Source organism: Mustela nivalis (assembly GCF_964662115.1).
Source record: "Mustela nivalis genome assembly, chromosome: 14".
Taxonomy (NCBI): Eukaryota; Metazoa; Chordata; class Mammalia; order Carnivora; family Mustelidae; genus Mustela; species Mustela nivalis.
The window spans coordinates 18913552-18926410 of record NC_139033.1 but is presented as its reverse complement, the minus strand read 5'-3'; the positions used below and the strand labels follow the sequence as shown (position 1 = coordinate 18926410).

Sequence of the window (12859 nt, the reverse complement as noted above, 5' to 3'; positions counted from 1 at the left end):
AAGCTCAAGGAGGAGGGAGAGTGGACGTGGGGGAAGCGCGTCAGCCCGGCTGCCGCCTCACGTCCCAGGGCGCGGCTCGTGGGGCCGCGTGCAGGAACCCGCGTGCGTCCCGTGGCCGTGAGCCCGTGGCCAGGGCTGGAGCTCCCGTCCCCAGGACCAGGGCAGAGTTCCACCTATGCATGCGGGGGACGGTGAGGGCCCTGTGGGCATGAACTGGCTTCCCGCAGGCCCAGGGGCCCAGGACAGGCCCGCAGGAAGGAGCCCTCTGGGTTCGGCTGTCGGGCCCCTCCCACAGCCAGGTGTGTGCGGGGCGAGGGCGAATCTCACACGCACACACATACCCTGCACACTGATAGACACACTCACAGCTGCACGCACCAACCACACACGTACGTAAAGTTGCTTGCACACACAGACACACTTGCACACACACCACACGCACACGTGTGCAGACACACATCCGTGCACAGACACAGATGCACTCCCGGGCCCACACGGGACGCTTCTCCAAGCCCCGTGGAAGAACAGTGACTGTTTACCCTCTGACTTTCTCACTTGTCTTCTGAGAGGTGCGTGCAGGGCGCTGGCGGCCCCTGCTGCCGCAGGCTGGGTGGCTGGTTCCGTCCCCCGAGTTCATGGCAGCATCCAGGCGGACGGCCTCCAAGCTGACCTCCTCCGTGCTGCCGCTTTCCGCAGACCACGCCAGCTTAGTGCCCAAGACAGACGCCCATGGTGGGGTGGGCGACAGCAGTCCTCGTCGAGGCTCCCAGGCTCCAGAACCTTCTACAGTCGGTGTTGGCGGGCGGGGCGGTTGGAGGGAGGCGGCGTCTGGCCCGCGGGGTGTGGGCGAAGGAGCCAAGCGCCGGGAAGACCACACGGCCCATGGGCTCAGAGCCCCCCGGGCCCCCCCTGCTCTCGACACCTCTCGGGGCACATGGGCTGCTTCTGGCCTTGCAGCGGTTGCTTTAGACTTTCCCGAGAGGGCCGGTCCCATGCACACCGGTTCCTGCACACACCCGCGTGGAACGCGCGCAGGCGGGGCCCTCGTGCTCCATGTGCCCGCATGCGTGCGTTACCTTGGGTGCCGTCCCCGTGCTCGCTCGCTGAGCATGTGGCCTCTCGACGCCTGAGCGGGCTCACCCCGACCCCTGTTGGTCTCCCGGAGGCCAAAGGGCACGTTTGGGGGTCTTCGTTCCATCAGCACCCCCGCATAGGGCTCCCGAGTCCCGTGGCTTGGGAGCGTGTGTCTGCACGTCTGTGCATGTCTGTGTGTCTGTTACGAGGCAGGAGCCTCAGTGGGGCCCCAGCTGTGGGCCGTGCGTGTCACGCGACAGCCCAAGGTAAGGGTGCCCCCGGACGACATCTCCTCCGGGACCCAGAAACCCCTCAGCCAAAGCAGCCCGAGGCTTGCTGTGTTCTGTGATCACCGCACGATCTCCTCACGCCAGCAAACTCCGCGGCCGCTGGTTCCACTCCCGTCACCTCGTGCGTTTATTTTCTGTTTATTTTGGAATTCTGAGCAATAATAAAAAAATCATTACCAGCTACGACAGACTCGGCAGGGAATCGGGCACTCTAATTCACTAGAGCCCATACGGAGATTTTCGTTGCCGTGAAGAAAACGAGAGAAGTGTCTGTTGATACGTCGGTGCATTGTAACTTCACCCGGCAAACCCTTGCTATTAAGTCAAAAGCAGTGGGGGCGCCTGGGGGACTCAGTGGGTTAAAGCCTCTGCCTTCGGCTCAGGTCAGGATCCCGGGGTCCTGGGATCGAGCCCCGCATCGGGCTCCCTGCTCAGCGGGGAACATGCTCCCCCCACCTCTGCCTGCCTCTCTGCCTACTTGTGGTCTCTCTCTCTCTGTAAAATAAATAAATAAAATCTTAAAATATATATATATATATGTATACATATATATATAATTAAAAAAAAAAAGTCAAAAACAGCATTAAAATTTCGTTACCGTTAGATTTGTGACCAAAATCTAGTGACAAAGCAAATCGACTCCTCGCACAAATAAAAGGATAATTGTTTTTTAACACCTCTGTTAAACTGATGGGCGTTTACTTCCGACTTGCCACTCGCTGAGCAGAAAAGCTTCTCTGAGTTGTGATGGAGACCCTGCTTCCCTGTTGTTTTTAGTGAGGAGGGACGTCTCTGCAGGAGCAGCAGCAAGAGGAGGGAGCAGCTTGGCTCTGGAGCGGCCCCAGGGCCTTTGCAGACACCGGAAGGCCTTTGCTGCCTCCTGACAGGGCCTGGAAGACACCAGCCCCTCAGCCTACAAGCTGATGGGCCTCGTCTGTGTTTTGAGGCAAAAACCTTTCATCAAAGCCTAGAGGTCCTGCTTCCTTGCGCCATCTAGACTGTGCACTCTCTTTTTATCCTTACTGCCTGGGACTTGCTCACTGTTCCCTCCGTTAGTGATTGAATGAAGAGCGAATGACTGCGTGATAGCAGACCCGGTGATGCTGGCTCACCGTGCCCGCTCTACTCACGGTGCTCTGTAAGACCACTTCCTCGGGACCCATAACCCCGGTAGATTTGTGAGGCATACTAGAGAGAATGTAAGTAGCACAGAGATGCTTGATTCCACAGATAGAATTTCTGCAGACGAGGCAAGATTGACAGTTTTTAAATGTGTGGGTGTGGATAATTATAGAAATAATAGAACAGATGGCAGTCTGTGGTCTACAGCTGCACGGGTTGTGCATTCTACAACTTCAAGGTGTGTCATTCAGAAAGAGCCTGATATCAGTGAGGTGCCTTAGCACGGAGCAGTGCACAACCTATGCCACGGCCCAGTGCTGCCCTGAGTTCTGGCATAGAGAACGGACAAAATAATGAAGGAGGAAAGCAAGTGACTCGGGCTTGGGAAATGATGTTCCGGACAGTCAAACAACTCGCTCAGTAAACTAGTGTCTGTAAAATCCCCTCCGCTACCTTGCCCGAGTCGAGTGCTGGTTTTCATCGTCCACTGATGCTCTTCACTTAGCCTTCGGACTTGGCCTGTGCTGGGAGCGTTCCTGGGCTCTGAAGGGGACAAGCATGACCCCAAGGGGGGCCCGCCTGGGTCTGGGAAGTGAGAAGCCGCTATCCTGAGTCCCGGGCTGTCCAGCTGCTGGCCTGGTCCATGTCCAGCACCGCAGCAGATCGGGGCTCGGGGCCGCATGCCTGTCACCGCTCACAGCGGTCCCTGTCCCCGCCAGGACCCCCGCCATGATCGGCTGCTCGTTCGTGGTGGACCGGGAGTACTTCGCGGACATCGGGCTGCTGGACCCGGGCATGGAGGTGTACGGCGGCGAGAACATCGAGCTGGGCATGAGGGTAAGTGGTGCCGCACGGGGCCCCCGACCTGTCCGGGGAACGGGCGTGCAGACCGGTTAGGGGCAGCCCGTGGAGTCGGCGTGAGGAGCCACACTGCGTGGGACACCGTGCTGTGTTTGCTCCACTGCAAACGCCACTCGCTCTCGGGCGCTCACGGCGCTGCGGGGAGGTTGGAAACATTCCAAGCTGCTCCTTCGGCTCAGGGAACCGAGTGTCCGCCATGGGACCACGGCCCTCGAGCTGTCCCCCCTGCCGTGCACGGGGTCTGGGTTCATCTCAGCTGGACGTGGAAGGCAGGGGTGCCGGTGTGGGTCGTGGGCACTAGAGGCCCCATGGCTGCTCCCGGTGGGCGTGGAGGCAGCTCGTGCAAAGGCTCCAGGCAGGACTGGGCCCCTGGGGCCCCACGGGGGAGAGCATGGGGCTGCATGGCCAGGGGCACCTCCGAGGGAGGCCACCAGCCGAGATCTATGGGCCCTGGCCCCCACCCCTCCCACCCTCTTCCTGGCACCCCAGGGGCCCCCTCCTGGTTTTAAACTTCCTCACCTGGGGAGAACTAATAGAAAGTTCTGGAAGAATCTTGGTTGCAAATCAGGGTCTCTGGGGTGGCAGAGCTCTTCTCTCTTGGGTGCCCGAAGCTGAGGTCCAACCTAGCCCCCAGGGAGGGCACTTTGTCGCTCAGGCCTTTGGGAATGTCGGTGGCGGGAACACAGGTCCCCTTCAGGGGCGGCGGCCCGGACAGCCCTCAGAACCAGCACTTGACAGATCTGAGCAGGCGGCTTTGGAGATCGGAAGCGCTCAGAGAGCCAGCTCCCTGCCAGCGCTGGGCGAGACCCTCCTCCCCGGAGCCCATGGTGCCTGCAGGGAGCTGAGCCTCACTTACCAGCTCTGTGAGCACCGGCTGTGCGCCCGCCTCCGGCTACGGAGGGAACAGATGGCATAGATCCTGTTTCCCTGCAGCTCACCTTCCAGCGAGGAGGTGAGAAGAGAAAGTGTGTCATTTAGTGAGAAGCACCAAACGGAGAAAGGAGGCAGCGAGGGGCAGGAGTGCAGAGGAGGGGGTATTTTAGAGGTGGCAGTCAGGGAAGCCTCCCCCCAAGAAGGGACATTTATAGAGAGACCTCCAGGTGCCACGAGGGAGCTTGGATGATCAGGGGAAGGGAAGGGTGTTTCCGGCAGATAGAATGGCCGGGGCAAAGGCCCTGGGGCAGGAGCATGCTGATGCGCTCCGGAAGCAAACACACATGCACAGCTGGAGCTGAGGGGAAGGGCGGAGGAGGAGAGGGTCAGCTTCTGCTCTGAGGAAGCCAGGAGGCATTGGTGGCTCTGAGCACAGGCTTGGCTTCCGAGTTTCTGGGGCTCCTCTGGCCCCTGGGACTCCAGGGTGGAGGGAATGAGGGCTTCTGGAGCGATGCAGAGAGGTGAGGTGGTGAGGACCGGGGAGGTGAGATCCTGCATGGTCTGGTGCATTCTTGAGGAAGCGCCCCCCGGCTTTGCTTGGGGGTGAGGTGGGCGCTCAGGGAGGTCAGAGCTGCCTTGCTAGTAGTTGGCCTGAGCAGCTGGGCAGGTGGAGAGGTCCCTGTGGCGATGGAGACACCGGCTGTCCCCGGAGCCCGGTGCCTGCAGAGGCCGGGTCCCTCCCCACCACGGGGCCTGGCATGGGCTCTGACTCTCCTCTGCTTCAAGAAAAAAACAGTTCAGTGCTGCGTTTCAGTCTGAAAAGTAATGAATCAGGTTTTAATTTGGAGTGCACAGCGCGCTCGAAGGCTGGTGTCCCCGGTGAGGCCGGGTGGCCGGCTTTCCACAGTCGCAGGACCTGCAGCGCCCAGGCCGTCACTCCTGAAAACCAGCGCGGCTTCTGGGGACGGGCTGGGCCCTCAGTGACCCAGACTCCACCCCCGCCCCTGCCCCCCACTTCCCACCCCACCGCTCTCCCCAAGGGCGCAGACCCCTTCCTCTGCGCTGCTGGTTAGCTCGGTCGCGGGTCTGGACTGTGGAGTGGCTCTGCTTGTGGGGCTTGGGATCCGGATCCCCTCTCAGGGGCCGCAGTGTCCACCTCGGGGCCTGCTGTGCTTGGCGCCGTGAAGCCACAGCCCGGCGGCCGCGATAATCTAAACTTCACTTGGGGCCCAGCTGGGACAGGAGGCCCTCGAGGGTCTGCGACTCTGACTCGGGGACCAGACGACCGGACGGCTGTCAGTGGGCGGGGGGGGCCCGGGCTGCACCTCCAGCCTCCAGAGGCTTCCTTAAAACGCCGACCCCTGGGCTCCACCCCGGAGGGGTACACCCGGTGGGGGGCAGGGCGCCGGCACCCCGCAAATGCCCAGGAGCAGAGCCAGGGTGGGGGGCCTGGCTGGGGCTCGGGGGGCTGCACTCCGGCTGGTTTGGGCTTCCGGGGGGCGTTGTTTGTCTTTGCTTCTGGAGTCTTGACTCGCGGAGAGGAAGGCTGGGCTTGAAAACTTGCCACACAGTCTGTAGCAGTCACACGTTTCTAAACCTATTTGCTCTAAGCTCTTGAGTTAAACCTCGGGACCCCGATGATTACAGTTATAAATCTAATCCGGTAAGAACACTCACCTCCCCTTTCCCTCTGATTCATGTTTGATTAACTCGGGTTGAACAGATTAAATGCCGTTAAACAACAATCAGTTCCATTTCTGCCTTGAGTTAATTAAATTCCCTTGGATCTTTTAAAATGACACTTACAGGTATAATCTGTTTACTCTCCTGCTGGAGCCCTTGGAAGGTCTGATATCACAGCAGAAATCCCCACACCCCAGGTGCTTGGAAAGTTCTAGCGTATCCGATCCCTGGACCGTCTACCACACCTCAGATTCTCCGAAGCATTTCAGAAATGTTTGCCGTTCTCTTTAATTCTCTGACACAGACTAATTTTAAATAGAAAATTTAGAGTCAACCTTCAATCATGCCTGTTAGAAACGGAAGCAGGAGGCTACGCCGGCAGGTTTTTTAGTACGCTGACTTTTCTCAACTGTGCTGGTCATCGAGCGCGGATCCTTCACTAACGATCCCCATCCTCGCGTGGGGAGCGAGCTCAGTGTGGGCCGTGCTCCGGGCTGGGAGCCCCGGGGAGCGAGCTCAGTGTGGGCCGTGCTCCGGGCTGGGAGCCCCGGGGAGGCCGCCGCGGGTCTGCGCACACACACAGGGGGTCCTAGGGGCCATCGGCACGCGCGGCAGACTCCAAGGGGGCCAGGGAGCCGGGCTGCGGCTGTCCCCTGCGGCTACGGCTGGGTAGGGGGAGTGGGAGCCCAGGGAGCGGTGGGGCGGGGGACAGTGCTGGGGAGGCCCCATCCAGCTAGGGTTGCAGGGTCAGCAAGGGGTCCGTGCAGGGCCGCGGGACGCTCCTAGAACTTTCTGCTCCCCTCTCTCCTTCCAAGGCAAGCCCAGCTGGGTTGAGGGCAGGAGGGTCTGCGCGACCCTGAGGATCCCCCCTGCTCCAGGCCCCCTCCAGGGCCCTCCCCGGGGGTAGAGGGGGGTCAAGCCAGCCCAGCGGGCCAGGCAGGGAATGTCAGCCTGCGGTGCGAGGAGGACCGGCAAGGGCTGTGGCTTCCGAGGGGCCTGCGGGTTCGGGCAGAAGCTGGCCTGGGGGACAGGACAGGGAGGGAGAAACAGAGCGCAGAGGTCCAGGCGTGAGGTCACACAGGGGCCGGGGCTTGGACAAACCCATCCCCAGAGGAAGCGGGGAGGGCAGGCTGAGCTCCCCACACCGGTGTGATGTGGTTCTCCCAAGACCAGGGGTCCACGATGCCAGGAACCAGGTCCTGCACGGATAGTGACCCCTGGCAGCCCGACGGAGCTGAGCGGAGCCCAGCAGGAGGGCGGGGAGGAGCTGTCCCTGGATGTCACCGTGACAGCACGTCGTCCCTGAGAATCCGGCAGGTCAGGGAACGGGGAGGAGCTGCGTCCCATGAGGGAGGCTCTCCCGGAGGACAGGCGGAGTGCGGCGTGTTGGGGAACCGTGGCACAGGGACGCCCTGCTGGGAAGGGGGCGCCCAGCAGAGGCGACCGCAGGGAGGGGGTGTCTGCACTGTGACGTCCAGAAGTGGGGTTGATGCGTGGCAAACACGTGGGTGACAGAGAAAGGCAGAGCACCCCCGGCCCGCAGGTGACAGCCAGCAGCCGCTGCTGGTGTTGGTGTTGGGAGGTGGGGGAAGGGCGGCTCTCGCCGACGGGGCAGGGAGGCGGTGTTAGCATGGACAGGAGCCCTCTGGGACCTTTGAAGAGGAGTGTCAGCATGAGGAGACCCCAGTGCCCAGCTGTGCTCAGGCCCCGGTGCTGTGACCATGGGTGGGACCAGAACGTCCCCCACCTCGGTATCCACTTTGCATGGTGGACTCTGGACTCAGGGCTGCGCAGGTCCTGCCGGGTGTGGGGAGGGCTCTGGGGCAGCCGCTGCCGGGGGATCTTGGGCCGGTTCGCAGAGGGAGGTGACGTGGCGTGGACGCGGAGCGGATACGGATACGAGTACAGTGTAGACGCACGAGCAGACGCCAGCGTAGATGCTAGACGTGGGTGCGCTCACACAGCACAGCTTCACGTGTGTTACGCAGTTTTTTACGTACAAACCGTGTGGACGGGTGCGTTCATACGTGTTCCTTTTTACTTCTGTTGCTGCGGGGTTCAAGGTAGCTTCCCGGGTAACGGGAACATCCCAGCCGGACGAGGTAGATCATATAGATTATATATAGATTATATAATTTATGAGGGAAATCACATACATATGACACGAGCCAGTGGGGAGGACCCAGGTGCAGACAGGCCTGCTGCAGGGGTCCCCAGTCACGCCCGCCCCAGCACCTCCACAGTCGGGACGCGGTGGACGCCACTGGCTGCTGGTGAGGTCGGGACAGTGGTTCACCTGCACCCGCCACCAGCCTGGGGCCCCAGCCCTGTCCCCAGGTTTAGAGCAAGGTCTGCCCCAAAACCCGCCCTCCATGGGCCTAAGACGGGCACAGAGGGGCGAGGGCAGGGTGACCAGCACACTCCCTCTGTGTCCCCAGAGCAGGAACCTGCCACTGTCCCCATGAGATGCTGACGGCTGGGAGCGGGGGGGGTTATCTCTGAAAGCCTCACCCCGTCCCCCTTATCTGCTCCCTACACAAGCCCTCAGAGCCCCAGGGCTCCCCACGCCCTGAGAACAAAGCCCAAACGGGATCCACAGGCTCCCCGCCAACACCCGCCCACCTCGGCGCACAGTCAGCCGCCCGGCCTCCGCTCCCGCAGCCAGGCCCGGCTGGCCTCTCTCTGGAGGGTTCCCTTCCAGCCCTGCTGCTTCCAAACCCAGCTCTCGGCCCCACAGCATGTTCCTCCCGTGACATAGCTCTGTCCGTGGCCCCTCGCTGACACCTCCCCCTGCCCACCCCGCTGGACTAGGACTAGGTCCGGGAAGGCCAGGCCTGCGCCTGTCTCATTCGCTGCCTATTGGCTGCTGCGGGTGACCCTGTAAGTCTGGGTCCCATGCCCTTGTGAATGAGCACAGGAATCGCCTGGGAGGGAGAGGGCCTCTCTGCGACCTGCTGGACGCCAGAGCCTGGGGTGGGGACACGTCGAGGGAAAGCGAGCTGTCCTTTTGTGGAACAATTTCTTATGGTGTCTCCCAGACAGTCCCAGGTGCTAAGGATTCCGCAGGGTCTCTGCTGACCCGAGGCCTGTGTATCCAGCGCAGGGCATGCTATCTGTGGCATCTGTGGAAAGACACGGGCAGGGGAGGGACGGCCAGTTGTCGGTTTATGTGGGATAGTCCGGGCAGGAACGCCACATCTGAGCAGGTGTGAAGGGGAGAGGAAGCAAGCCAGGCAGCTGAGGGGAAGGCATTCCCAACAGAGGGCGGCATGTGCAAAGGCCCCGAGGCAGGAGCGTGCCTGGCAGGCATGTGACCCTCATGGCAGAGACCGCAGGCAGCCCCATGACCCCGTGGTCTTCCTCCTGCCTTCTGGTGCAGATGCACCTTGCAGCCACGCTGCTTCTGGCCCGTCCTTGGCAAGGTGGCCCACCCAGAGGAGTAATTCTGTGGTCCTAGGGCCACGCTCCCCTTCTGTGACTGTGGAAATGCCAGCAGTTCCTCCCCTAATGCGAGAGTCCACGAGGCCATTAGGGGACATGAACCCATAGCCTCCGTTAGGCTAATAAAGTTCAAGCCAAAACCAAGCAGTGTGTGTCCCAGCTGGGAGAGCCGGACGTCAGAGGGGTGCAGGGAGCGCTTGGGGCCAGTCTTGGATGCTCCTCCGTGGGCAGCGAGCACAGGGGAGTGTGGGGAGCTGACAGTGAAGTCCTGCTCTAGCGGCTTTCAGGAAGGGCTTGCTCTAGTTGCAAGAGGTGGGTCTGCCTAGCACAGCGAGGGTGCCTTCCTGCTCCCCACAGCCCACGGGACACGGTCCACGGTCCACTCCCTGCTGCCTGCCAGGTCCCGCTGAGCAGAGGGTCAGACCTCGGGGCCAGGGGAGCACCTCCGTCCACTTGGATGTCTCGGTGGGCAAACCCTCCAGAGAGCCCTCTGCCGGCCAGCCAGCCGCCCTCTCTCTGAGCTTCTCCGTCTGTCACGGGCAGGTGTGGCAGGACCGCCCTCCAGGGCTCGCAGGGATTTGGTGAAACGGAAGCTCACAGCACCTGAACGGGGCTCACAGCGACTGTAACCGTGGTGACACACGGTGCATTTCTGAGCACAGGTTCCCCCTCCTTCAGAAAACCAGCTCTTGTTAGAAAAACCCTGAAGTAAGCAAACCAGGACCGAAGGAAAGTCACGGTAGTTCCTGCCGGCGCCCAGAGGCGGCGTCCTTTCAGAGACGGTTTACCTATGTGGGAGCGTCGCCTGCGGATGTGCGCGCACACGCGGGAACGCTGCCCCCCGATGCCGTCATAGTCGCAGGCCTGTGACAGCGCCGGGCTCACTGCCCAGGGCTCCTGGGCTTCCCGCGCGCGCTCCAGACCGTCCGTGGGCTCTGCTACCTTGAGCCGCACAGAAGTCAGTGCCCGGTGTCCACTTCACGGCTCAGCCGCTCCCCCAGGATGGACATCTGGAGACAGGATCGCTGCCGGACGGAATGCCCGTTTTCAGGGCATTTGATAGCTCTTCCCAAATCCCCGACCTGTCCCCGCTGCCCTGTGTCTGTGTGTCCGTCTCTGTACACATCTTCTCAGCCACGGCGCGTGAGGGAGTCTCCAGGCCTGAATAGGACACGGCTCTAATGAAGTAAATACTGTTACTTTTCCCACCAAGATGCAGGCACAAAGGAAACGTCTTTGTTGGCTTAATTTGTATTTTCACTTGCTAGTGAGCACGGACCTGTTTCGTACGTGTGTTGACCGTCTGTTTCTTCCTTGGCCAGTGGGTTCTGACGGCGTTCCTTGTTTCCCGTTGATTTTAGGGAGACTGGCCCCGTGCGGGGTGATGCAGAGGCTGTCCCGTCCGCCCCTTGCGCCGCTGGCCTCTCGCAGACAGAGACCCTGTCGGCACACGTGTCCCCCGTCCTCAGCGTCTTCCCCGTCCCTCTCGGAGAGGCCTGTCTGAGCAGCCCGGCCGCACCCGCACCTCTGACACCTGCAGTCCCTCCTGCACCGTAAAGGCTTGAATCCCCGTAGGATGGATGTTCTGTCCGAGCAAGGCTGTGATCTTTCCTTCTGTTGTTTGAAAGTAGCAGCCCCGGGCTTCTCACCGCACTCATCAAACACGCCACCCTTCCCCGCTGCCGGGCAGGGCCACCTTTGCACAACCCCAGTGCCATCGGGGCACGCACACCTGTCCCCTCGCTCCCGCGTCGTGGGTCCTTCCCTGTCATCGCCATAGAGTTTCCGTGGCTCTGATCTTGTGTTCTCTTTCACGGGGACGTTAGAAACACGGAGCCTCTCCTGCTCTGTCTGTGCACCCCGAGAGCTTGCCGGCAGTCAGCTCGCCCGCAGGAGTGGCCAGGGGACCGTCTGGGTCCCTGACCCCCTCGCGCCCGTGCATTCCTTGCCCCGTGTTCTCCTCGGGTCCCGGTAGACGCCGTGGACCACGGCTGATGTCTTTTCGCAAATACGGAGAATGCCGGGGTTCCTGGCACGTGACCTCATGGCCCGGGGGTCCAGTCGCATAGCTGGGGGGGCCGACCCTACCCTGTTGGGCCCTGCGTCCTGGGTGATCGCCTCAGCCCCATGTCCAGTGAACGAGTGCTCTCTTCAGCCCTGTCCAGACGACTGTGCGGGCCTCTGTTTCCGTGGCGCTGAGGGTGTGTTTCATGTGTGCGGCACGTGTGTCCCTGTTGGTGACCTGCGGCCGCTCGTAGACTGTGGGTTTTGACTCGTGCTCTCCTCTCCCCGTGGCTGGTTCCCACCTCCGTCCTCTCTGGAAGGCCTCACGGTCTGCGCACGTCCCGCCCCGCTGGTTCCCTCTCCTCCGTGAACCCCATCTGGGGTTGGGGGCTGACTCCTCTGGGCTTGGGCTTTCCTTGTGCGTTCGGCACGTCTGAGATCCCGGCGCTCACGGGCATCGTACCTTCGTGTTTGCCTGTCCCTGCGTGGACGTCTCGGATTACTGGTGCCGGCCCCGCAGGCCCCGGCGTGAAGCCGAGGGACTTGGCTCTCACCCCCAGACCCGCGGCCGGCTGTCGCACGCGTCTCCTGGTTCCCGGGGCCGTGCGCCTCTGCTTCCTCCTGTCTCACCGGGTCTGGCTGCCGCCGGGGATCAGCTTCTGGTCACGGTCGGGGCGCCCAGCCCCGCCCCAGGCCTCACGCGGGGCCCCGCACTCCGTCCCCGGCCGTCCGTGAGGCTCAGGCACCCGCGCCCCACAGCTCCAGCCCCCGCTCGCCGGCCTGTGTCTGCTCCTTCCGCGGGGCGGGGAGCCATGTGTGCTTTTAGCCTTTAAATGACGTAGCTACCGTTTCCGCGTGTTTGGGGGAGGCAGGGAAGAGCTCCTCCGTTGTTTCATCCAGCTACGGGGGGCTCAGACTTGGGCCGGTGCAGGGGCACGACCCAGGAGGCACGGCCTCACCCCTGCTGGAGGACAGAACGTGCAAGGACACGCAGCCCCATCCTAGAAACTGTCCATGGAACAGAGGACTGTGCCCAACGCCCAGGGTACCCAGAGGCCAGGCGGAGAGGAGGGAGGCCCTTAGCGCAGCTGCCCCCAAACTCCAGGAACATCAGAATCCCCCGGAGGCCTTGTTAAAACGTAGCCCGCCGGCCCAGGCCCACCCCAGAGTTTCCGATTCGGAGGTCTGCAGCGGCGACCACCCCCATCTCCAGGGCACCCCGGGCAAGGCTGCCCCCACCAGCCTGGGGGTCCCACTTTAAGAGCCACTCGTTTGGAAGTAAGGCAATCTTTTTTTTTTTTTTTTAACTTCTCGTTTGGGGTATTTGACACGTTCAGGGAAACAGTGGGAGCTTGGAATGAAGGCCCCGCTCAGAAGCTTCTGGGGTCTGGCGCCGGGAACGGGACGCGGGAGCACCTGTGTCGGGGCATGTATGCGTATACACAGATCATCCCCGAGAGAGACGTTTTCTTCTAAAAAATGGATGGATGGAGCCCAGCTAGGCCCTGGGA

General features: G+C 61.8%; 1 protein-coding gene across 3 annotated transcripts in view; it reads left to right on the top strand.

The window, feature by feature from the left end:
- The window catches only part of GALNT9 (polypeptide N-acetylgalactosaminyltransferase 9), a 69262-nt gene that overhangs the window by 42711 nt on the left and 13692 nt on the right, over window positions 1-12859 (top strand). For all 3 annotated transcript variants that reach the window (XM_082699016.1, XM_082699018.1, XM_082699017.1), the window contains one exon: window positions 3206-3323. In XM_082699016.1, the coding sequence (XP_082555142.1) occupies window positions 3206-3323 (118 nt within the window). The remainder of the gene's footprint in view (window positions 1-3205; window positions 3324-12859) is intronic.